Source organism: Neolamprologus brichardi, chromosome 16 (genome assembly GCF_056152115.1).
Source record: "Neolamprologus brichardi isolate AB-2024 chromosome 16, ASM5615211v1, whole genome shotgun sequence".
NCBI lineage: Eukaryota > Metazoa > Chordata > Actinopteri > Cichliformes > Cichlidae > Neolamprologus > Neolamprologus brichardi.
The window spans coordinates 18,879,290-18,905,744 of NC_142119.1; the positions used below are offsets into that span (position 1 = coordinate 18,879,290).

General features: G+C 38.2%; 2 protein-coding genes across 15 annotated transcripts in view; one reads left to right on the forward strand and one right to left on the reverse strand.

Annotated features, from left to right (window-relative positions):
- Positions 1 to 12,900, reverse strand: part of mycbp2 (MYC binding protein 2) — a 61,591-nt gene extending 48,691 nt beyond the window's left edge. For all 13 annotated transcript variants that reach the window (XM_035906675.2, XM_006788186.3, XM_035906669.2 and 10 more), the window contains exons 1-5: positions 12,167 to 12,900; positions 10,034 to 10,109; positions 2,452 to 2,667; positions 1,098 to 1,251; positions 701 to 897 (exon numbers count right to left, since the gene is read on the reverse strand). In XM_035906675.2, the coding sequence (XP_035762568.1) occupies positions 701 to 897; positions 1,098 to 1,251; positions 2,452 to 2,667; positions 10,034 to 10,109; positions 12,167 to 12,438 (915 nt within the window). In that variant the 5' untranslated portion in view covers positions 12,439 to 12,900. The remainder of the gene's footprint in view (positions 1 to 700; positions 898 to 1,097; positions 1,252 to 2,451; positions 2,668 to 10,033; positions 10,110 to 12,166) is intronic.
- Positions 12,901 to 17,327: 4,427 nt separating this feature from the next.
- On the forward strand, positions 17,328 to 26,427 carry scel (sciellin). Of its 2 annotated transcripts, none has more exons than XM_006788628.3 (27): positions 17,328 to 17,434; positions 18,774 to 18,805; positions 19,598 to 19,664; positions 19,862 to 19,924; positions 20,063 to 20,134; positions 20,221 to 20,253; positions 20,366 to 20,401; positions 20,496 to 20,531; positions 20,626 to 20,670; positions 20,757 to 20,828; positions 20,906 to 20,974; positions 21,854 to 21,928; positions 22,020 to 22,088; positions 22,176 to 22,232; positions 22,805 to 22,861; positions 23,185 to 23,238; positions 23,332 to 23,373; positions 23,484 to 23,552; positions 23,644 to 23,694; positions 23,792 to 23,842; positions 24,014 to 24,076; positions 24,180 to 24,233; positions 24,309 to 24,371; positions 24,472 to 24,546; positions 25,515 to 25,623; positions 25,854 to 25,956; positions 26,091 to 26,427. In XM_006788628.3, the coding sequence occupies exons 2-27, from the start codon at positions 18,787 to 18,789 to the stop codon at positions 26,105 to 26,107; spliced, it is 1,521 nt and encodes a 506-aa protein (XP_006788691.3). In that variant the 5' UTR covers positions 17,328 to 17,434; positions 18,774 to 18,786; the 3' UTR covers positions 26,108 to 26,427. The 2 variants fall into 2 exon arrangements, with proteins under 2 accessions (XP_006788691.3, XP_035762679.2); XM_035906786.2 differs by having other exon boundaries at positions 23,647 to 23,694.
- Positions 26,428 to 26,455: the final 28 nt, after the last annotated feature.

Consider the following 26,455-nt stretch of genomic DNA (forward strand, 5'->3'; position numbering starts at 1 on the left):
CCAAATGCAGGAAAAGGAGAAGTATGTTTTCAGTCACAAACCCTTTCCACTTATTAGCACTTGCTGTTCAACTTGGCAAAGAATTTGAAAGAACAGCTTGGTATAGAGCAGAGGAAATAAAAAAAACAGTGCAAAAGACAAGCTATGGACAGAAACAAACAGAAGAACGACTAATTGGCGGAAGAATGCAGTCAGGGTAAAATAATCAAACCGGAGATCAGAGCAGCCTGACATTTTCCAAAACTCAATTTGTGCTGTCCAGACACTGCCCTGAGTCTCCCTGCACTGAGAAACGCATGGAGCCAGCTTACTTTATCCACTTCAGCATGCACTTTGGTAATCAGAAACATGTTTACCAATATGGAGCACATGAGAAAAGGGTTACATGTTCTGGTGGAAAATGTTTAGAAACTGAAAAGATCATATTCAACGGATTCCAGCTTGTGCTTAACCAAAGAGGATCACATAAATGTCTACTTCCAAGACATTTGACTGAGATTTAAACAGATAATCATGACAAAATATTGTGAAATCTCAGAAGGTACTTGTTCTAGAAACGCATAACAAAAAAGTACAAAGACTAGAGTGGACTGACACTCTTCTTACATTGTCTTTGATTTCGAAAATGAATCGTAGACATGTAAAAAGAGTTAAGACACACGTGTACAATCAGTCAAATTTGTTTGAATTAGTTGCTTACCTGTATTGTCTGGCAGGCATGACTGCCATTATTTGTAAGAATGGCAGAAACTGCCTGGAGGATCTTCCCCGTGTCTCCCCAGGCCACCACCAGACTGAAGAGGCAGGCACAGGACAGCGCAGTGATGGCCTGTCCCGTTGGGTCATTGGGTCCTGTGCTCCGAACCGTGGTCTCTAACAACAACTGGAAAAGAGACTCTGGCAAAGCAAAACAAATGGTTGGAAGGTTGGCCATTTGAGGAAACAATTAAAGTGTAATATCTAAAGATGGCTGAACAAAGTTATAACAACAAACGTTATACATTTGGTAGATTCAACATAAAAATAAGCATTTTATACTTCAAATACAATATGCTAATTACATTAGAATGCATTAGACAGTACACATACTGCTTTACCTAACACATCAGGTGGCTCAGTCTGGAAGCCCTCAGGCTGTTGTCCCTGCAGCATGTCCAGCAAGGCCTGCAGGCTACGCAGGCAGAGCAGAGGGTGAGAGAACCGAGTCTCTTTTATCAGCTCAAAAACCCCACACAGGCCAATGCCAATGATCTGCAGATACACCAAAGGAACACAGTTTCTATGAGCTAATCAACAACGCACTCCAAATTAAATTGCTTTCTTTTATATATTTTACAATAAACAGATGAACATGCCCTAAAAGGTTTGAAGTGGATGTTTACAGTCAATGCCACTACATCTGATCAGGGCCCCACAGCATGCAGAGGACTACGAAGGACTTAGATTTTGTATAATGACAGACCTACTTGGCTATGTGGAGAAGAGTGGAAAGCATTCAGCATTCCCCTCTCACAATTGCTTGTTAGTGAATCACATAATGATTCAAATGTCCTTTCTTGTCTCATTGAAGAACTTGTTTTGTGAAAGCTTAAAATCAGTGTAACGAATATAGTATAATGGATTTTTTTTTTTAATGTACAGGAGGATACAAATGGCACAGGACGAAAAATTAATGGAAAATTGCACAACACATAATATTTTTTAAAAAGACTTTCAAGATTTTTGTAGCTGAGACTTCACTGAGGCTTACGATCACAGTGTTTGTTAGCCACTGTTATTGAGCTGAAATTAAAGACCAAATCGGCAAATATATCATCAATACCAATCATTTCATAGGTATCAATGATAAAACAACATTTATCTTAACAAAACTGATTAGTCAGGATTATTTTTAAACAATGAAGTGTGAAACAAAGAGTGAAAGATCACTAGATCGGGACCAGAAGGAGACAAATCCCTGAGAGGATTGCATCATGATGGGCATCTGGTTTTTAAAAATAAATAAAAATAATTTATAAAAAAAAAGTCAAATCCAAAAATGCTGTGAACGAGGGAGTAGCAGCATTCAGTATTCATAAGATGCAAGTATTTTCATTGAGCAAAAATTTTCTGTCATGCAGATTTAGAAAACTAATTTAGACAGTTTTATTAGAAATCAAACTGTAAAATTTGCTCCCAGGTGTAAATGTCAGCCCGGCAACAGCAGGGGCACAGAGTGAATTTATTTTTCTAACAGGCACACGGAGAAAAAGACATAGTTGGAGAAGCCTCACAGGATTTGGGGTGGGGGTTGTTTGAAATCTCTGGTAACACAAACCTCAATTATGACAATAAAAACGATAAGCCCTAAAGGATCTCACAGATCCATCAAAAGAATACGCTGGCTCGCTTTAGTAGGAAGTGCAGCTAACAACAACATAAGCAGCTGATATTGCTCTTCCCTGCTTATACCTTTGGCAGCTTCACGGCTGGTTCGCGGTACTCCTCCTCCTCCTCGCTGTCTGAGTCGCCGCTCTGTACAGAGCTCCTGGAGGCCAGCGCCAGGGAGGCCTCTCTTTGCTGCCAGTCCAGCACACAGTGCCGCACGTTGCAGTAGACATTGAATGCAGAAGGGTTGCTGTGTAGCTTGATGTCTGGCACGCAGAGTGCTCCATCTAGACTCTCGGCCTGTGTGGAAACAAGAGTGAGGAGGGTCGGTTAGAAAATCCTCATTATAAACCACATTTATAAACTGTAACATCAATATTTATAGTAAAATTCAATACACTTTGTTACAGTAAAATAACTGCTGTACATTGACAAGTAGGTAATCCATTCCTCCTTTGTGTACCTCATGACTCAGTTACTTTAGAAGGAATTTAATTTGGCCCACTGACGATACCCTCCCCACTTCTAAAGCACATTGCCTACTGACCACAACAAATGAGGTAAGAATCCCTCAGAGAAAATCTCCCTAAATCTACACCTCAGGGACTCTGTGCAGATGTTTTCTGTTACATTCAAGTTGAAACAAAATTATATAACCAAAATAAATTGGGAGTGTAAGACGTCTGCTGAACACCATATTTACACGGTTAGTTCCATCACTGTCCTCTCACGTGTTGACTGTGAAAATAAAGAACTCTTCATTTTGCTTCGGACTCCTAAGGACACTTGCTTTGTACAGACTAGGCGAGCGTTTCCCAATTTCAAGAACCGCTCAAGACTATTTCCGCGGTTGCAAAATTAATTACACAATATTCTGCATAAACAGTGCGCAAACGTGTCCTTTAGTCCACTTAGTTTGAGCTGAACTTAAAAGTTAAACTGAAAAAATGCTTAAGGATGTCTTTGCAACAAAAAAGGTGGTGAAATTAAAGTTTTAAAAGGCACTCAAGAGACAGATGACAAATGAAATAAGCTGGCATGGCCAAGTTATTTCTAAAAAAAAAAAAAAAAAAAAAAAAAGAATAAAAAGATAATAATAAAAGTAAATCATCACTGTTGTGCAGTGAGGTGAGAAATTTAAAGATAATTCTTCAATTAAAAATATTTTTAAAAATCCTCATTATGTTACACAATTATAATTAAAAGGTTCAATTATTAACACTGAACAGGCAAACAGTCTACAATCTCTACCCATGCCTACTGGGATTAGAAACAAAAAGACATTTTAGAGAAGTCTAGCTGATGATGCCTCTTGCATGTTGTTTAATTGTGTTACACTAAGTGCTGTTTGTAATATCAAGTCAGCCATCACTGATGTAAACGAGTTGGACCAGTCAACAGGGAGAATTTGCATCCTAATCATTACATCAAAGCTTAAGGACTCCAATCCAAATAATCACTGGAGAAACTACAGCTCACAGAGAAACTTGATAAACTAACTGATAAGCTTTCACCATCCCACCAAGCAAAGCATTTTGAACTACAGTCCTGAGGCAACCTCTAGAGAATCACATTGATCGATTGTCCCTCTCTCGCTTTTGGCATCACAGTCACAGAGGGTGATGTCATCTATTTGGGAAGAAAGGTCATTCATTTTCAGCTCAAATCAGCCTCCAGCCCTCATCTAACACTTCTGTCTCCTGCTCTCCTACCTAGCCTCTTGTGACCAAGTGACTGTGCAGTATTTACAAAGGAGCACATTGTCTGCACAGAGCACTTAAAGCCTTTTAGAACACAGAAGACTGTAACAACCCATGAAGCAAGGAAAATATGATTTCTGAGGAGATAAAGTAAAAACCGAGGTAAGGTAAGGTAAGGTACATCAAAATCCTGCAAGATGAAGCTGAGGGTTTAATGCAAGAAGCTCAGCAGTTTTGGCCCGTCTCTATAAGAACTGGATACCAAGACATTTATTGTTTGATTAATATTTATACAATTTTTTTTGTGTCTTGCTTCCAAACCGTTCAAGCTTCAACCCTATATTAATAAGCATGAAGACGTTATTAGACTAGATGGTCATCGGATTAAATGTAATTCAAAGATTTGGAGTTAATGCTAAATAAAAAAACCAAAATCTGAAGTGCAAAGAGGTACTTAAATTACAACATAAAGTCGTACCTACGGTTTGTTACTTTATAAATGTTCTTAAATACAAAAAAGGGAAAAAAAAAAAAAAAAAAAAGTGGTTATATCATGTATCAATTATGTGAATAAAAATTATTTATATGATCAAAACAATACGTTCTGATCGCTATAGACATGTCTCCATCTACATAAAGCAATTGCAGTAGATTTTATTTAATTTTTAACTGTTACTTCTGCAGCTCATCTCTGTATGACAGCACTAGGCTTTGAGACATATTTGAAGTAGCAGCCAAACTCAATATTGTGGGTTCACATGCAGCATCCTTCACCAAAATAGCTTTTTACACCATCACTACAAGAGCCGCAGTAGTATAATGATAAATTAAATTTTTCAGAAGCATTACTCATCATTTCATGCCATTTGAGAGAGCAGTGTGGAGAGCACCATCATGGAGAGTGGTATAGAATTTCCATATATGTTTGCAATACATTAGCAGTCCTAAGCTACTGCAACCAACCCTTTACTGAGCAACAAGACGTCATGGACCACAGATGAACGATAAATTGAAGACAAGGTATCCTGACTTTTAGTCCATAGCATCATGAATTTCCTAACAGACGTACTCTAAAACAAGTTCAAACCAAACCCCAGTCAGCCTAGCAACTGTCTGTTTTAACTTGAGCTTTTTAACTCAAGAATCTGTACGTGCTAAAAGTTGGCCTTTGATGTAGCATTTGATCACAAAGACAGAAAAATAAAATAAGCTGTGAATTTTAAACCAGGTTATGTGTCCACCATCAGTTACCATGGTGATCTAGCCAGATTAAGTGAGAGCTATCTTCAGCTACTTACAACAATGTAAACTCTGACATGAAGTTCAGCATACCTTGCTAACCCATTAATCAGGGTTTTATACCATGTCCCTGGTCTTTTGACAGATCACCTCTGTCTGCTAGACCAGCGGTCGTCACCCTTTTTTGCGCCACAGACCGGTTTATGCCCAACAATATTTTCATGGACCGGCCTTTAAGGTGTCGCGGATAAATACAACAAAATAAAACTAGTACCGGTACCGAAAAAAAGAAGATTTATTCATAACAGACATGAAAAGACCCAGGAAAACTGAGTTAACAATAAAAACGATAACAAAATAATGCTGAAAACCGATAAAAACCCTGAAAACTATACATTTCACAACTGAGCCTCAACTCTCGCGGCCCGGTACCAAACGACTCACCGACCGGTACCGGTCCGAGGCCCGGGGATTGGGGACCGCTGAGCTAGACATCCAAGCCTACCTACCAGTGATTTACATTTGTGATTAGGGTGAAATGTCTCAATCAGCGATTTCAGAAATGTTACGCTACATTTGTTCTGTTTGTTTGTTAGAGCCTGAAACATGGTCCTCCTCACGATGAAAGTTCAAACTGCATGTGACAGGTTTCTCTGTGCTGACCGTTCCCAATTTAAACTTGTCAAATAACCAGAAACATAATCAAAAGTGACACCATTAAAACATGTGATCATAAACAACTGCAGAGTCAAGCATGCAAAACTCACCATGCTGCTTAGGTTTTGTATTTTTCTTCTAACTTTCAAACCACAACTACCCGTGACCCAAACACACTCCTCAATTAAGTTTCTTCCGTTTCTATTCAATGATGATTTAATGGCCATCTAAAAGCTTTGAAAAGGTTGGTACACAGCCCTTGACTGCACTTAAGGAAAGCCTCACATTTTTGCTTGCTGGCTTTATGGGAAAAAATAAATAAAAATAAATAAATAAGGAAAACAAGAATAAAAGCACCATCTTCCAGAGGAGAGGCTTTCACAGAGGGCCTGCTGGTCTCCACTCCCATGCTAACGGAGTTGAACAGATTTATTAAGAAAAAAAAAAAAATGTCATGGCTTTGTCCTGCAGTTTCTTCCTGTTGGTTGCACATAGTATCATAAATAAGATCAATCATCAGCTCAAAGAGCATCTTTGATTTGAGGTATTTAGTTCTGTCAGCACATTCCCCAAAGAAGGAAATGAGCAATGACGCTTCAGCCTACAATACTTATTAAAAATAAAAATAAAAATGAATTTGCAGAATTGCTTTTGTTCAATTTTGAGGAAGTCAAACAGGAAATCTCTAGAAAGACTTTCTACAAAAATCTGTGATTAAGATTGATATAGACTTTTTTGTAATAAACAGATCAGTGATGGGAAACAGCCTCAAAATTCAACATTTAAGGAACATTGCTATAATTATATTTATGATGATACAGAAAATACTGAACAACATTTTATCGATTACTGAAGCTTGCAGGGCAGTAGCATTTATTAGTCCAAATGAAATGAAGGCCATCTTCCAGCCTTCTTTTCCAATGAGCCACTGTCATTGATGACAGAGTACCTCATTCAAAATGTGAATCTACTGTTTCTAAGTGCCAGCAGCATTACAGAGAAATAGTAGTGACACAGCATTATATGCAGTGTCACAGAATAAGCCAAATGTAATGTAGGCACAAAAGTAGTAAGATAGCATCTTAACATTTTATTTTAACCATGACTAAAGTGACATCTCCTTGTAACCATTCAAGAACTGAGCAATACTGTCACATATTAAAACTGAAATTGAAAAATATTTTCCACCTGGTTTTTTCTTGGTCCCAGCTTTTGATTACTAAAGCCCTCCTTTTCCACCACACAACCATGTCATTGGTTTCCATCCACATTTGCTCTTCCTTTTGACAGGAGCGCTCCAGCAATGCTTGATTGAGTCACTAGTTTACTTTTAGGTCAATCACCAGTTCTATCATCCCCCCTTTTACGTCCCTTCAGAGCCTGCATATACTGAACCGTGTGTTTTTGACTTAAGTGGTCAAACACGTTTGTTGTTTTCACCTTTAGCTGGAAAAGCTTTATTGGATATTTGGCAAAATACTGTGCTTTGTTGAAGGGCATACCTTCCTTTTTAGGTACTAAATTGTCACTCGAGGTTGATGCACTGCTCTCATTCTCAGACATGTCTGGGCTTGTGTTGTCATCCTGCCTAGGGAATTATTACTTTGATCTGAGAGCATCTTATAACCTCCTTTGTTTTTAACCAGTATTAACCCAAATAATATGGCCCAGCCCTACTGGTGACATTTGATCACTTCCTTTCCATTTTGATACTTTATGCACGTTAATGTGCTTTGGTATTTATTTCTTCTTCGTTTGCTGAAATGCGTGCAGAAATAGAGACGCTATTGATTATATTTGCCATGTTATTCGTCAAAATTATTTCACATTTCCCATGTATCAAAACATTCATACAGCTACAATGTCAAAAAGTAGTTCAAATTCAGGAAGTGGTCACATTTATTTAGTGCGGCAACTAAAGTACATGCAATTGAGGACTGGGGCAAACACATTAACTCTCAACAGTCCCCAGACTTTATTTCCTTCGCATTTATTTATTCATTCATTCATTCATTCATTTTTTTAAATGAATTCAATCCAGGTTTTAGATGCCTAACCTTCCCCAGCACTTGCATTATTTCACAAACCACCTAAGAAAGCTGGAAATAGTTTGCAGATGCAACGGTCTGAATATTCTGAACTGGAAATGTGCTCTTTATGGAAATTTCCAAACTGTATCTTGCAAGTGCAGAATAGTTGTATATGAATATAACCTTAGGATATACTATTTGATGTTTTAGGCATTCCTTTCTTTGAAATCATTAAAGTATTACTTACACAAAAAAATAACTGCTGCAAGAATACCACATCACCTGTGGTGTGTGACACAGGTAGGGGAGTTCCCAGTGTACAAAGACAGCATCACATTATCTGCCATAGCATGACTAATTAAGCCCTCACATCTCTTAAATCCACTGAATGAAATGTCTCATGCTCACTCCCTGTGTTTGTCTTTAATAAGACATTATTATACAAGTTTGACAGTATTCTTTTCAATGTATTACTTTGCACCATTATGTTGGTATTAAAATGACAGTTTTTCTAAATGGCACAGAAAACACATTTCACTGTACACAAGACAGTACATCATCCTCTTCATTAGGATGATAAGTGTTTATGCTCTGGCTTTATGCTCACTCTACTTTCACGTTTGTAAGCACAGAAGCAGACAGGGAGGGGGGAGAGAAAAGCTTTCAAACCACGCTCTTGTCTGACTACACGAGTGTCAGAGGCGTGAAAGAGCAAGAGTGAGCACAACACATACAAACAGAGCACGACTGCCAGAGTAACAGCCCACGTTTTTATGCCTCCCTGCCAGCCAGCCTTGCCTACCACACAGAATATCTCATAGCGTTGTGAGCAATTCAACCTGAGCTGACTCGGCCACTCTACGCCGGATTGCTTGTCTGGAATACTTGAGGAGAAAGATGACAAAAGAAGTCAGAGTAAAGCCTCTTTTCTCTTCTGCTATTATCATGTTAATCTCTGTTGCTTATGCCTGTAAGCTCCTCAAAAACATAATTTTAAAAAAAAAGTCTAAGAAATATATGGGAAATCATGAAAGGAGACCAAGCTATCAATCACAAGAAAAAAAAATAAAATAAAATAACATGAGACATAATCAAAGGTGACTGTACTTATTGCAGATTTTGTTATTAGGTCTCACTGAGTTTCACACCTTTTGTTTTTTTTAAGGAGTGACCTGGCCAAGAGGGCAGCAAAAATTGTTACAAACAAAAACCACAGAAACCAAGAGTTGGACAACTTTACAACTGAGTGAAGAAAATGCAGTTTTTGTGCAATAAAAAGTCAACTTAAGTCGAATTAACTGGGACTGAACAGCACCAAAGGCAGACTGCAGGAACTCATGGTTTTGTAGTACAAAAAAAGATGAGCAGTCCAAGGTCAAAATGTATAAATCTTAGGATTTGTTAACAAATGCTGGCCCTGCAAGATCGCCATCTGAAAGAGAAACACAACAGCATCCTCTGATGCAGGCTAGGATCCCTCTTTGGAAGGAGGAGACTGAAGCAGGAAACAGTTGCCGTGGAGATGTGGAACACATTAGGTTGCTCGGCAACAGGCCATCATGAACAAGTCAGAGCCACTCCCATGTGTCTCTCATTCCGCCTATCCACCACGTCAGCTTCTTGCGTGGACGGGCTTACTGATGCCCGATCAGCCTGACTTAACAAAAAACAATGTTTGTGCCAAATACCCTCCAGACAACAGAGGAGCTAATCTCGTCTTTAATCTCATCCTTAATCTGTTCAATTCGTTCAATAGAGTTAAGCCAGCTAAAAAGACATACCAACACATTTGCAAACATGGCAGTTACAAAATAAAACTGATGTTTTCATTCACACGAGGAGAGAAATTGAAATACATAAAGTATGTGTTATGCTTATTAAATATTTTAAGGAGCACTGAGAGGGTTATGAGTGATTATTTCCTACTACTTTTTACAGAGTAGTAGCAATGTGAATTAAGGATTTACAAGTACAGCAAAGGTAGTCCAAGTCACAATTTAATATTGCCTAACAGCTTTTAGACATTAAAGTGCCCCTTACCTTTGTTCTTGATTTGACTTTTGACTTGACCTTCTGTCGCCTTTTAAGTTTCTTCTTACTCAATGCCTTCTTTCCCCTGGAAGCAAACAGTGATCAGTTAGTTTTGCAAAACTGTGCTCTTTTTAAGCAAAAACTCTGGACTTCTTGTCAACATTCAAAGGATGTAGAAGCTTGCTCAAGCTATCATCCAAAGGTGGAAGTGTAAAAATGAAATGTGTGGAAGTGTAAAAATGAAATGTGCACAACTGGATCACTTGATTTTTAAAGCAAAGGTCAACATTGTACTTAAAGAGACAGCACATAGTAACACTTCAGACATGAGGGAAGGTAAACAATTATTCTTCATGCAAGGTTTCAAACTATTTCAATGTCAAAATCTTAAATTCTTTCTAACATCCCACACAGCTGTGTCGATTTCATTTTTGTTTCACTCTGCAGAGCGAGCAAAGCAGAGATCTATAAGCACAGTTCATCTTGCTTAACCGCCATAAGTGCGTCAGGAAATTCACATTCACTGTTGCCTCTCATATCAAACCTTCCCAAAATAGGCACTAGTTTGTTTCTGCAGAAATTCCCCTTTGATGCCTTTGAGCTGTCACTGAAATCTGTTTTGCAGTGGCTTTTTGTGGCCAGTCTCTCTTACAAATCCACCTGTCAATAAGATGTAATGCGAAGCTAGAAATAGAAACACCACTAAAATTAGTCACCACAGTTACTCACTACAAAAAAAGCATAAAATATTTACAGGTTTTAAGTGTCCTATTTTTTTTTTTTTACTTAATAGCATAGCTGAATATTGCTTTCCAGCACCATACAAATAGCATGATAGCAGGTCTCAATCAAGGCTGATCCAGATACTCCTTTTTAGCAACTTTCTCCAAAGAGCTTCCAAAACAGGCCAACTGAGTATGCCTATGACTTTTTAAATAAGCACTTTTTAAATAAACATCTGGTGGCAGATGTTAGTTGAAAAGGACATGAGCAACCAACTAGACAGACTGAGGATTTTCTTCTGCCTGCTCCTTCATATACACCAATTAATTCAACATTTGTTTATAAAAACAGAGTAGCGTTCAGCATTATGTTGGTCCTTGGTTAAAGCAACCATTGTCCACACTGAGAACAGCAATTGGATTTGTGAGGGGAGGATGCAGCGATGATCCAGCTATTCAGTCTACAACCTGACTTACTAGAATGACGTAAGTGTATTACCCGCTTATGCTAGAACAGCAAATGAGTTCAGCAAATTCCCCACACATCCTCACCCAAACACGGCTCACGTTTCAAACAAGTGTGAGCACAGTAGCAATAAGCAGTTAATGTTTTGTGCTTGTTTGTTTCTTTATTTGTTTGTTGTTTATTTTTTAAATAGACAGCAAGCCAAAGTCAGCCTCGTGACTTTTTTTCCTCTGCCTTTAACCGGTTTAAGTTTAAGGTAACCTGGTGAAAGGTCGGGTGCTAGCTCACAATGACGCCGTTGGGCCTAATTAGACACACAACACCACTTCTTGGCCGGTAATAATGGGTGACAATGAAGTAAAGTGACAGTTTAATAAATAAATACATAAGTAAACAAATATATTACACAAGTGGGGCGCATGTTTGCATTTAGCCGGATCGCACCTCACTCAAAACATCACAAACTACTCCCATGACAGCTAGCCGGCTAGCTCGTTTTGGACGCGAACCCACCCCACAGAGAGGTTTTTCTCTAGTGGACATGTCTCGAGTAGAAAAAGCTTGCATTTTAGTCACAGCGTGTCAGTTCATAGCCGAAGCAGTTTGCACCGGGAATGTAAAGCCCTCGCATCAGGGTGAACTAACGTAACGTTAGCTTAGATGGCTCCCATAAGCTAAGGAAGTCGAAGTCAAAATTGCTACCTAGCAAGCTAACCCCGCAAACAAATTATGGAGTTCCTGAAATACTACCCGTAGTTAAAACACGTGCTTGTGTGACAAAAAATGAGATGCAACCAAAACCATATATAATAAGAAATATGCGTGAAAGTTAGCTCATTGGTATTGACTGACGCACCGCTGAGCAGGGGTTACTCTTAGCTTCGTTAGCCTAGTTAGCCCTACGAATGACAGCCCAGCCTCCGCGATATTTTTGATTTCATTTTATCCGCTCACCTTCCTTGATTTATCCCTTGCTCTTTATCGTTGATGGCGGTGGTATAAATCCGTCTGTATCTCTCCGCCAGGGCTCGTCCTGAGAGTAAAAGCTGGTACCGAGTCCGACAATCCGACTGGACTCCGGGTGTCGGGCAAGAACCCATCCCCGAACCGACGGTGGAGAGGTCGACTCCTGCTCCAGAAATGACCCTGACACCCAGCCCCATCGACGGCGATAAGGAGGGCAGAATCCCACCACCGGCGGCCGCTGCCGCAGCAGCACACATCATCGTTTTGCAGAACAATGCATATATATGTATATATCACACAAAATATATCACAGCCAGATAATCTCTAGCCATCAGACGCAATCCACGTGTCGATGTATCCGCCACATGTCACATCATTTGTCCGCTACGAGCTGCGAAAAAACAACAACGAGCATCCACGGTCCTCAGCGGTTATAAGCGCAAATTGTAGCCAATCTGGTGGTGCAGCTAAAAACCCAGTGTAGTCTTGCGATCCGGCCGCAGCGTCAACACGGTGCTCGACTCCAAGGATGATCCTCTCAAATCATAACTGAAATTTCTCGCGAAAAAGCAGAAACGAAAGCATTCATTTAGAAAAATCGCATTGTCGAGTTTCGTTTTTTGCTTCGTTTCTTGAATATTTCTTGACCCCGGAGAGGCAGCACCCTCAGTTGGGCTGCCATCTTAGCTCCATCATCCCTCCCCTCCCTGGCCGAGCCTTGCGTCGCCAGCATGCCGGGATATTTTCATACGTCTGAACCGAGCGATGCTATCATTGATTTAGCTGATCAATTACTTCTCTGTTTACACAATCACTGCAAATGCGTAGTTCACGTTTCTTTTTTACATCAGAAAAATAATCGTCGAGGCTAAGGACGGCCTCATAGATCAAAGGCAAATCCGCAGGGCTATTTTTTGAACACTGTGCACAGTTGGATTGTGGACATTTAAATTGTAGAAGTCAATATAGCAAGGGCCCCTCCCAGGTTGATCTAAAATTGGCACACACAAATACGAAGATGGATTGCTCTTGGAATCGTTGTCCGCAATAAGAGTGGCCTTTAAAAACAGAGTTGCATATTTTTAAAACTGCTTTGATTTATTTTTTTATTTATTTTTTTTGCGTGCTGCACTATTCCGTTTAGCATTGCTCCATTTACACAGTGAACCCTGTGTAGCTGTGAACCCTGCCCTTTGATCTACCTTCTTAAACTTCTCCTTAGCTGGCACCAGGACTGCAGTTATCGATCTGCTGTCCCTCTTAATTGATCTTCACCGTGCTTGTGTGTGGGGATTATTCACTGAGTGTGATTGTTTTATCTTCTCATTACTGCCTCAGTGTAAAGCTGCACATTACCGAAGTGCGTCAGTTATGCATTACCCAGATTGCGATGGTGATGGCGATATTTTAAAGGGTGACACAGGGGTGCAGGGGAGCTGCAGGGAGAGAGATAAAAAAGAAAAAAGGAGAAACACTGTGTTGGGTAACATCAAAATGGAAGCAAAGGCCAAACAACACCCTACTGCAGTATAAGGTGGAAAAGGAAACAGGTGTTTATACCTTCATGATATAGCAACGGATGATGCAATTAGCAGGTCATGTTTCAAACATGCTTCGCTGCATTCCTTTTAAATGTCTGTGCATGTGGAGGGGTGATGCATTTATTTAGGGAGAGAGAGCAAGAGAGAATGACAAAGGGGTACACAGGCCCTAGTGGTGCTTTATTGGCTGCACAGTATTGCAGTGGCCCAATGACAAGAGAGAGGTAGGTCTACTGTCTCTTCTCATAGCAACCGAGAAAGCATCCAGAGATTATCAGTGTCAGAGTGCCAGCATGCATCTGCCATGACAAAACCTGAAGAATTGTGCTCTCACAGCTGTCATGTGAAATATTAGAAGTGAAAAGCAGCTCTCTTGAAGTGCATCATAGCAGTTGTAATGGTCTCTACGTGGCAGGTTATGAAAAGATCATGATTCGGTATTGAAGATGCAGTCGCATCCAGAGGCTGCTCCCTTATTAACCCCTGGTTTTCTCAGCTCTGGCCAGTCCCAAATAGAGGGAGGAGGGGCAGGGATGCCTGGGCAGAGTAGAAGTCCATACAGGACACAAACATGAGCAGAGCTGACAGAGACGATATCCAGCCGCCTCAGACAGACACACACATACACACACAGGAGATGGGGCTACTATTAGAGTCTAAGTAGGTTGTTAGGTTTTACATTTTACGTTTTAACTCTGATCTCTTTATATCATAGTGTCTCAGCATCATCAGTATTGACCTGACATAATGTGCCTTGACAAAATCAACTATATGGATAGAACTATGTCAGCCTTCATTCATCCTGGGAAATGAAATGTGGTGTTTAAAGTTCAAGCAATTAGTTTCAAACGTGGGTAATCTTTTTCAAGCATCTGTCGTATTTAGTTTCTTTTCATTCATTGAGAATATTAACGATCTAAAACCCAGTAGGACTGTGTTTCTAATGGCAGCTAATGACTCCTAATGTGTTTCTCTACATGACTGGAGAGGAAATTAATTGGTTCCTCGCACACATCGATGTGCCTCATTTATGCTTGAATGAAAGTGCTGATGTTGACTCAAACCTCTTATGTTCAAATTGCTCGGATTAGAGTGAAATGCATTCACTGCATTATTATATGATTTTTTTCCAATTGAATTTCTTCTAAATAGTGCAGTTGTTGCACGTTACAAAATTCAAGAGACCTGTGACCCTTTGTGACTAAAGGGGCAGCTGAAAGTAGCTTCTGCATTTATGTTTGGTATTGACAGTTCATATTTACAACTAACTCTTTCAGTCATCTTGATAGCACAGGTTATATTTATTCTTTTCTTCTGACTCACTAACAGTAAATCTTAAGGACATGTTTTGCCTTGAGCAACTTGTCTTACATTTATATATTTCCACGTAGCTAAGCAACCTGGAAAATAATTTCTATCATTATTGCTCTAGCGCCACCCAGTGTTGATCTTTTACTTAAACGTTGTAAAGTCTGCAAAGAGAGCAGAGACATCTCGAACTCTAAGGAAATGAATCTGAGGGTTCTCAAGCTGCTCATTAATATACAGACAAGTTCAGCTAGTTAAAGACAAATCATAATCATAGCTGAGAGGGTATTTCCTTCAAAAATGTGTCTTTTAAAATCTTTGCTTCAGACTGCTCTAACCTTTAATTCAGGTCTGGATAGCCTGCATTCCTCTCGTACTGTCGCTGTTACTAGGAGGATTTCACCTATCAGTATTGTGTTGTCACACCCATGGATGTTATGCACCTTTCATACCTATGACCGTTCAAAAGACGGCACTCCCAATAATCAAGCTCACACACAAACAGTGTGACATTCATGCTTCTAGACTGACTGTCACTTGACATTCTTAAGAATCGGTCTGACACCTGCCAAGTCTGTCATTGAGCAAGTCGGGTATGTCGGTTTGGCTGGCAGGACACATTATTTAATCAGCTGAATTACATGCCATATCAGGAGAAATCTTGTTCAAAGTCTAAATGTTTAAGGCAGCAGAAACAGCTAATTAATCATCAGTAGCCAAGCTGCTTTGTGACCAGGCCTCAAAGGCATAATAAGGTCTGAGTTTGGGTTGTTGTGAAATGTTATTGGACCTCGGTGATGTTAGATAACAAGTACTTTTATTACTATACACATGTAAAGTATCCACTCCCATCCAAAGTGCTATAAAGTCAAGGGAATGTCGATACATGGTTATATAGCGAGGTAATCCTTTTACTCAGAGGTTCAAACACAAGACCTGTGGGGAGACCCCAATTCAATGAAGGAGGGCACCAGTTTTGAAATTTTAACTGTACTTTTGTAGGTTTTACAGCTTTTGTTACTGATAAAGACTTCCCCCATGGAGGTTCACGCTACATAAAAGTAATTAGTAAATGAGAGAAGATAACACTTTTTCAATATCTGCTAAAGACATTTATGAGGAATTTCTGTTTTTCACAATGGGTCCACAGTAAAAAAAAAAAAAAAAAAGAAAGAAAGAAAGAAAAAAGATTACTGGACATTCTGTGCAATGAGCTACCAGAGCCTTTTCTGTAATTTTACACATTTATTTCTTACATTTTAAGCCCAAAGATAAGCAGATAAGTTTCATTTACTACAGCAACATTTTCTTAATCATGGAGAAAAATAGAGACATACTGTTGAAACTGCACTTTTTTCATTATATTAAGTTAGCGCAGGGGTTAAGTGTGCGGTGTCACTTGTCCGGCTCACTTAAGATCAAAGTGTGTTGTATGCGACCCACAGTGTAAAACAAGTTTAACATCTCTGTTTTGCATGTTAAGTTGGTATAACTGGTACCTTTGGCAACTCCTTTAGAAATCTACATTAAACATTAAAAACACAGGGTTCTGGTTGAGCTCCCTACGTTCAGCTGTAGGGCTATTGCAAAGGCTCGGGTTTGAATCTGCACCATGCCATTTGGTGCTGTCTATCTCCAAGCTTTACTCTTAACTGTCGTACTAAATGCTAAAAATCCTCCAAAAATATTCAGATACACCCACAAGCCACTTCATTTAGTCTATCTGCATAACTGAATGCAATAAAAACACCACCACAGGCAGCATTTACATTTAAAATCACAGGTAACTGAGTACACTCTCAGCCTCATGACCCCAATAGAATTATCACCTTACTGACAACATCAGCAAAAAGGATTCTTAATAGGTGGAATTTATAGCAGAGCTACCATACTGGATTAATTTGGTTAGAAGTGTACCTAATGAAGTGACTGAAGTGTGTGCGCATGCTTTATATTTCTATCTTCAATTTACATTATACCACAATGAGCATAAAAAACCCACAAGATTACGTTCTAGTGTTAAAAATATATTTATGCAAGTTCAAGCCTGTAGTAGGATTAGGACAGAGAGAATCCCACACCCATGTTGGAGGTTTGCTTCCTCATCACTCAAGTTGAGCTGCAGGTCTTTCAGCACTCCACCCAGTTCCATGTTTCTCGAAAAACAAGCAATTAGGAAACACTGATGACGGAGATAGAAACATGTAGAATGAGAGCGACACAGAGAGAAAACCTATTCTCTGATTCTTCCGTAAAGCCACGCCCGTGGGTGGCCTTGAATCTCCACTCCCTTAAGGTTTAAAGCAAAAGGAATGACAAGGGTGTGATTGTGTAGCGTGACAGACAGGTGTTGAGCGCCGAGCTGTAAGTGAGAGTTTTCCATCAAGTCAAAGAGGTTTCTGTGGAGGTATGTACCCTTTCTCTTTGTGTGAATGTTTTATCAGTCTTTTATTTTAGCTGAAACTGTGTGCAATGATACTTCAGAGGTATTAAAAATACACTCGATAAATTGAGATTGTATACGAGACGAGTTATTTGAGATGATGTTTTGCATCGAGGCGTAAAGGAAAATAAATCAGAGAACCCACTGTATTTCGGGTTATGTAATGATATCATTGTAGTGTTCATGTCAGATTGCATTTCTTTTGAGGAAATAATGCGTGGCCTTACAGATACAAAGAGGAGTCAGAACAGACTGATTTGCAGTTGTACACTCAAAAACAATCACCCTAAACAAAGATGAAGACATTATTTCGAGTGAAACGTGATGAAAGCGATAAAATCAAACTTTTTTTTATTCAAAACATTAATCATAATCAAGGAGAATATGCTTGGTAAAAACAGAATGTATAAAATCAAGTGAAATTCATTTGATCAGATTCCATTAAATGTAACATTTTAAATTGTACTTATGTAACAAAATTACATGGAAAGTTTACATGTAATCAAATTACTTAAAGTCAGCATTTTGGGCATAAACGTTTTTTGAGCATATTCTGCCTTTAATGTTTTTTCTCACAACAGTTCAGATCCGATAAACCACTGGATGAGAGACTTGATCTGTTTTATTATATCTTATCTGAAAACATTTAAATTATCTTTTAGAAACTAGAAGATTGTTGTTGTTGTTGTTGTTGTTGTTTTTGTCTGATAATTAAATATCCAGAAACACATAACAATGACAAAAAAAAAACCCTAATTGGACAGACAAATATGCCATTTACAGTTATAACTTCTGTTGGGGTTGTAAGTCTCCTTGAGGTTTATGATGTATGTTCGTGCTGGAGGGTGCAGATGAAAGGGCGCAATCTTTATCATCGATCGCCTGTGGCCTGTCACGCCTTTCTCAGCAAAAGGTCTCTGTTTTGATGACAAAGGCGTGTTTGGAGAAGGTGTGTTGTGGGTGGGTGTGTCTTACATGTGGGTACAAATCAAGACTAACCAGTTTAAGCTTAATATTTCCTGAGTCTGGGGTTAAACAGAACTTTTGATTTACTACAGATGCAGCGTCAAACCCAACAAGGCAAGCTCATAAATCCAGTCTGTCCAGGAAGGGCATGTGTGTGCTCATGACACAAGTATACAGATGGCAGAAAGCAGTGATTACTTGTTCACTTCATTATACAGCATAAAGACACCAACGGCACATGAAAGGTTTTAGCCTAGCGTGCCACCCAGTGGCTAATGAGCTGTGCTCCTTTTTTCCCTGTTACCTCATCAATGTTCTTGTTGTTTCACACTTACAGGTAAAATTTCAAAATGAGCGCTTACAAAACTGGTAAGTTGAGAAATATCAAAGAATAAAATTTACGAATCAAATTCTAAGTAATGCGGATTTTTAAAATAGCAGATGCAAGACTGAAAGGTTCCAGTAGTTATATGACTCTGCTGCATATTAATTATGTTAATAATATACTTAATATATTTAAAACATGCATGAAATTGTTTCCCTTTATTATTACAGTCACTGAAATAGGTTAGATTATTGCTTGCAATAATGAGTATGTAAACTAAAAAGAATTTGTCAAAATAAAACAATGGGGGAAAAACAGTAAAATAGACTGAAAGATATATTGCATATTATAAATATATAAAGATATATAACTTTGTATATTAATAATGATATAAATGATACAGAAATTCAAATTACAAATAATAAACCAATCAATTTTAAAAACAGAGTAGTTTATTTCATCTAAGACTTAAAATACTTACAAATGCACAAGCCCAGTACTTATGTTCGCCCCATACATGCTATATTTGAATTTAATTTTTAAGTGCATCACAGTGAGAGAAACCACAGCTCGAATACAGCAATGTGCAGTTGTTGCAGTTTGCAGCAGTAAAGACAAGACCTGAGATGCAAAAAAAAAAAGAGTATTCATTGATTAGAAAACTTTATAAATACCTTCCTCATTTAATTTTCAGGAGCAGTGTGCTAATTAGTTTTTAATTGGCTCTATTATGTTCGGTTAAACAGGTATTAACTTTTAAGTCCTTAAAAACAGTGTGTTACTTAATTAAGTAAATGAATGATAAATGTGTAATTTTTTCTGTCCTGTATTACCAGGTAAGACTTCTCTTCTAAAAGACAACAGCTGGATCAGAAAACCAGATGATGAGGATGAACCTGTTGAGTAAGTACAACAAGGATAAAAGTTAAAACACAGATGCTTACGCACACATGCATTTAGGGAATGGCAGAATTGTTGGGTGTGACTTTTGGGTCAAAGCTCAGATTTCTTTCAACCTTAAAAAAGGCTTTCTCACATTCCTCTTGCGAGTCACAGCATTGAGTCATCTCTGTGTAAATAGTTTTTTTTTTCTCCTACAGCCAAGATCCAAACTTCGCCAGAAGTGTTCTAGGCCAATACAAATCCAATGAGACTCTTGCGAGGTAAAACAAACATTTAAATTCACCTTCATTTGCAGACAAATGAAGGAACACTAATATGTTCCGCGATGACTGGTTTCAAGTTAAGAAAAGAGTCTCTTATTATTTTGCATCCTGTAAATTTTTATGCATTTCTCACAGTTTAGAGCCTGAAGAAGAAACATCCACCAAACCAAGCAACACAGCTACATCTGTGCAAGAGCTCAGCAAGAGGTACCATTTGTGTGACATGTGTGATATATTTAAATAAAAGCTATATAAATGGCAGGAACAATAATGAGTCATTTCTCTCACTGAAGGTTCGGTGGAAAGCAGAATGAACCGAAGACTAAGTTAGTACAGTTTTCTTCTTTTACAGTCACAGTTTTGTTACAGTTGTGTTATTATTAATTTGTGCAATTCAAGGCATGAGATTAAGTACAAGGTTTTTTTTCTGTTTTGCAGCACTATTTCTTCCACTAAGACCTCCTACACTAAAAGGTACATTTTTGTAAAACAACTCATAGCACAAAATTTACTCTTTCTGGAATTTTTGAATAGGAAATCACCTGAATGATCTGCCTCTTTGTTACAGTACATATTCATCTGTGAAGGCAGATTCACCCACTGTGTACGTAAAGCTCCAGTCCATTGCATCTAATGCAATAATCAACAGAGGAGAAATTCATATAATGTGTAATCTTGTATTTTGCATGTCCCTGCAGCACCACCACAACCAAGACTACTGTGACAGAGTATCCAAAGACGAGGTACACAAGGACTGCATGAACACACCAGCAAGTTAACACATTACAATGACACGTTAAGTAAATGGGTTTCACGTCTCTTTTTTCAGCACCAAAACAACCACAGTCACCAAGGATGGATCAACTACTGAGACCACTATTACCACCACCCAAAGCGTCAAGTAGGGAACACTGCATCAAGTTACATTATTACACACGTAATCCGCATCATATTATTGACATTTATTTGCCTTTACAGGTCTCCTGTGACTAAAACTCCAATCAGCTCTGGGACATTCTCAGAGCGGGTCAGGACTTCCAGCAAAGGGTAAAAATAATGTAGTGATTTATAGTAGATGCAATACTTTAGTTATTTACTTCAGTATGAGAAACAGCATCATCGTCACTCATCAGGCTGTTGAATCAGAAGTCGAGCAACTAACAAGTATATTTAGTAACATGACCAACATCAGTTTTAATCATTACAGGTTAGACTACCCAGGTATACATCAATTCGTTAAAAAAGAGCTCCACTGAAACTAAGTACAACATTTAACAATTGTTTTTATGGAATGAAATCAATCATAATGACCCTGTGAAATAGTAATATCAGACTGTACTTGCCAGAACTTATACACCAGTCCTGTGAGAAGGAAACTCTTGACAGGACTCTTTGCAATCCTGTAAAACACTAAGTACCCGCACGGATTCATTAGCTTGTAGAACAACCTTTAGCAGCAAAAACTTGAAGTAATACATTTTCGAATGATTTTATCAGTCACGAGTCTCCTGCAACATCATGTCAGTCAGGTTGGGTCATCAATTAAGTGTATTTGATTATCGGTTCTTTACTGCAACTTACCTTCTTAAATTTACTGAAAACATGAAAGGTGTAATTAGTTTTTCATAGAATATACAATTTCACTGTATATGTGTATAGCTAAAACTAAGATTTAGTAGTATACTGAACATTGAATATTTTCATACTGACTTATTGCTACTTTCACTTAGACGTCATAGGCCAGTAAGGCTGAGCCTTCAGATATAATAATTCACAACACCTTTTGCTTTACAAGCTAACCCAGTATTTTAAAAGCATCGTAAAAATTACAGCACTTAGATGTATATTTAGAGTTTCTTAAAGGGGCCACATATAAGCACATCATACTACATGAGAGGCTGAGTTTTTCCCCATCTTTCCAAACAGGCAAGAATACCAACCCTACTCACCTACCTTAACGACACCCAAAGTGACGGAGACAACTGTTACCCTCACCAAAGAGTAAGACACAGATTATTCAGTTAGTGTAGTATTATAATCCATGTGTCACCTGCAATTTCAGATTTATTTATATTTTTATTGTTCTGTGCAGTACGGAGGACAAAGTTTACGACACGCAACTCCCCTCATCCATCCAGGATGATCTGTCACCCACAGAGAGGTGAAGCCCAGAACTTAGATTATATTGGTCATGGCGCCAGGCTTTCAGTAATTACATTCTCAGTAAGACACATTTTTCTCTATGCAGCAAAACAACTATCTCCACAACTAAGACTGTGACAGTGAAAAGCAGCACTGACACAAAGTGAGTACCATCCTAGCGCGGGAAGGGGGTGGGGGGTGGGGGTGGGGGGCTGCATACTGTTAAGATGACATATTCAAATTAGTCAGATAAAAGTCATTTTTTTATATAACAATAAATTTCATTTGTTATTCTACTATCTGATATTGCACTGTGCTATGAGATGTACTTTTGTCCAAAACATTAAGCTACCACAATGTAGTTGTCCCACAGACCTCTGTATTAGTGTCCTTTAATGTTTAACAAAACATAGCTGATCAATAAACCATTTAAAAATAAATAGTATACACAACACATCTGACAGAGCAGTGTGAGTGAATATGATTAGTGTTTTTTGCATGCAGTAACTTTGCAGTAAATGTTCAGGAATCTAAATATTCCTGACATGACTAAGGTTGCTGATGTCATGACTCAGCAAGTTATGTAAATAACTTTTATTAAACTTTGTAATATGCCAGAGATTAAATTTTTTTTTTTTTTATTAGTATCATAAAGTTTAGGGAGCTTCCAAGCTCGACGTAGCAAAATGTGATTAAAAAATGACTAACAATGTATCTTACTTTTGTCTGTTGTAGTGCTAAAGACCAACTCTATGATACACTCATTCCAGTTTCAGTCAAGGGTGATGACAGGTAATGCATACACTCTTTCATTAGTCCTCCCATTTAGCCTTTATACACGCTGTAATAAAAATATAATAAATTGTTGCAATTGTTATTGAATTTAATGATGTCGCTTCCAGTGGCCAGCAATGAATGTTTTCATAACAGAAAGTAGAGTTGCTGAAAAGCACACAATGCACGTCACAGTATACCTTATATGTTATATATTAGGTATGTTCTTATAAATGGTGTATTGAGATCATTTAAAGTAAGTAAAATGATGCTGTTTAATTTGACACTATAACCATATGTTACTGATCATTATGTAATACCTGATATTGGTTTCATCACAGCAAATCAATCGTGTCCAGTACTAAGACTGTGACAGTGAAGAGCAGCTATGATGAGTAAGTTACTACAGCACAATACACAAACAGTGGCACCGATATAAATACACAAACAGTACAGTAAAATGTTTGGTGTTCTTTTTACTTTTTCAGAGATGTTTTTAAAGCTACAACCCCCACAAAGACTTCCTTTAAGTAAGCTAAACCTTGTATAAACCTCAACTGTTGTACAAAAGAAAACATAATTAAAAAATAAGAACTGCACATACAGTATAATATCTAAATTTACATTTCTGTCATTGCAGAGCTGAGGATCAGCTGTATGACAGCCTGCTGCCTACTTCCATCAGATCTGATTCCTCTTCCCCAGTCAGGTGAGACATCTCAGCGAACATTTAGTCATTAAAAAACAAAACAACTATTTCACCATTGTGGTGGATGAAACCTCACATTTTGCCATTTTAGCAGCTCAAGCATCAAAAAGACAGAGACTGTCACTGTGGAGAGCAGCAGAGAGTAAGCAGTAGAAATGAATGACAAAAATGACCAAAAAATTGTGTAGTTTGTGTGTAGTTTTGTCAAATTGACCTTTTTCGTTTATCTTGTCATTTAGAGGAGAAAGCCCCTCTCCAGTGTCAACATCCTCTACCCGCAGCCTCTCCAGGTAAACTAACAGAGCACTCCTGGATTACCCATTTACTTATTCAAATTATTATTATTCTCCTTTAGAATTTCTGTTTCTTTATACCTCATCAAACTCTAATTTATTTAATCATAACAATATTTTCTACATCCAGCTCTTTCTTATCAAACTAATTCCATTGCCTCTTTATAGCTACAGTTCATACTCCAGTGATATACCCTCCACTCGTACCACCTCCTATACCATAACTAGCAGGTAATTATTATCACTGTCTCTCAACCTTTTGTTATAAAAATATAGTGCAGTGTGGTTATACTCTTTCTATAATTCCTGATTTGTTCCCTTTTTTCATACTCAGTGATGACTATAGCAGCAACCGCAACACTTATACTTACTCCAGACCAGACTCCAGGTATGAAGCAAACAAAGACATTATAAACATTATGCGCTAAACATATTCTAAACTCCACATGCAATCTTTTTACAGTTATGAGTACACCAGTATCACAAGTCCCTCCGTCTACTCTTCTACATCATACAGGAGCCGCAGGTATTAAATTATTTTTTGAACAAACGAATCCAACACTTCTCACTGGCACACAAACACTGGATGAGTTAGTAAAACAACACTCTCTCATTAACTCTCTCAGCAGATCAGATGAGATTCTGTCAGAGCCAAGCTACTCAAAGTCTTCTGTGAAGAGTGCGTATGCAGCTCCTGAAAGGTAGGAATCGGGCAGCAATAGCCTTTTTAGACACTGAAAACATTTGTGTGGAAATAAGTGTGCAGACTGACTGTCATCTAGAAGCTCAGTGAAGCTGTACTTGGATACAGTGTTGCTTTGAGCAAAGCATGAATATTGGCATGCTAATGTGCTGATATGCAGATTTTAAGCATCTATCACATTAACCACCTTAATACAACATGTCAGCATGTTAATAATTGCTTTTTAGCAAATACACCTAAAGTAAACCTAAAGATCACGTGTTTGTTTAAAAACCTAACTAGCTGTAGGGGGCATTGCTCAGCATTCAAGGCAATCAAAAAAAATTCGAGCTGTTTGAGGTAGAACTAGGGGGCCATTTATTTCTGCTGTAATTGTTTTTGCACCAGTCCATCCAATTGTTGGTGTTATAGTTTGCTGAAAGTTAAGAAGGTAAACTTGATATTGACAGCAGGTCAATAAGGTTCACCATAGTCTTTCAAACTATGGACTACCTATAAAAAAATTCAGTGGGAAGCCCTTATGAGATTTTTAACATCACTAAAATAGTGGAAACTCAACACTGCCACCCCAGACCCTGATTCAACTTAAATCGAGTATGGATCATTGGCTGAAACATTTTTAAAAGACAGTTTCCAATGTCACACTCCCCCAATGTGTCTTTTATCCTGTCTTCCTCCCTGAGTTTGGCTCTGCCAGAGTTTTCTTCCTGTTAAAAGGGAGATTTTCCCTTCCCACTGTTACCAAAGGTTGCTCATAGGTGGTGTCTGACTGGGGTTGGGGTTTTCTCTGTATTATTGTTTGGTTTACCTTAAAATATAAAGTGCATTGAGGCGACTGTTGCTGTGATTTGGTGTTATATAAATAAAACCGAAACAAAATTAATAGAATTAAATCAAGAACACATATATACAGTCACTTTTCTTTTATTCTAATATAAACGCTTGATAAATTTTTGTCCCACACAGGACAGTGCTAGAGAAAGATCTGTGCACAGTCTGCCGTAAGCCCTTCACTGGTGATGCCAAGATGGTCCTGGATGACATAAATATGAAATGCCATGCTTCCTGCTTTAAAGTGAGTAAAATAATTTTAAGATGGGCCTTTCCTTTCTTTGGTCAACAACAAGCAGTGGTTGAAAAACAACTATGTCAATACTTTACCAAAGTAAAGTCTTAGTATTGTTTTGAAATTACCAGTGACTCACGAATTCCTAATTATTAAGACCTCACAGAACATTTTTGATGTATACAGCCATTGTTGTCTCAGGATTCTGTTTCCTCATGTGAGCATTTGTGTTTTGGCAGTGTGAGGTGTGTAACATTACTCTGGGTAATCTAAAGGCTGGGGACAGCTTGTGGATTTACAAGCGTATGGTGCACTGTTCGAACTGCTTTGAGGTCACCAAAGGTAAGTAATTATTAGGATTTCTTCATTTTCCTGAATGTAAAGCTACAGTGACTAAATATTTGTACCGTATGTATTACTCTATTTGTTTTAATTTCAAAAGGTCTTAGTTCAAATTGTATATCCTTCCCCCACAGAAAAATGGCGACGCTGATGCTCCAAATATACTTAATGGATTATTGATTATCAGCTTTGGGTGTGGTGGGATCTCATGGACTAGCATTACAATGAGCTGACAAATCTTTATGTGGGTGTTTTGTGAAATGACAGTTACATTTTAATAACATGAATGCAGTATATAATAAACTATTTAGTAGCTGTGTTGCCTTGATATTGGTGTTTCTGTATCTACCTCTATGCACCATATCAGCTCTTATTGTCTTTGGCTTGCATTTTGTAGGGAAACTTCATTCTAAAACGATATATTGCAATATTAAGGGCCGGGGGCTTTTTCTTTGTGCAATAAAAGCTAATGAGTGTCTTTATCTAATAAAATTAAAAT

What these genes read in the sequence shown, in the direction of transcription:
- scel (XM_006788628.3), top strand. An exon ending in ACAGAGTATCCAAAGACGAG is followed by an intron (nt 20,671 to 20,756) that starts GTACACAAGGAC and finishes CTCTTTTTTCAG; the next exon opens with CACCAAAACAACCACAGTCA. An exon ending in GTCAGGACTTCCAGCAAAGG is followed by an intron (nt 20,975 to 21,853) that starts GTAAAAATAATG and finishes CTTTCCAAACAG; the next exon opens with GCAAGAATACCAACCCTACT.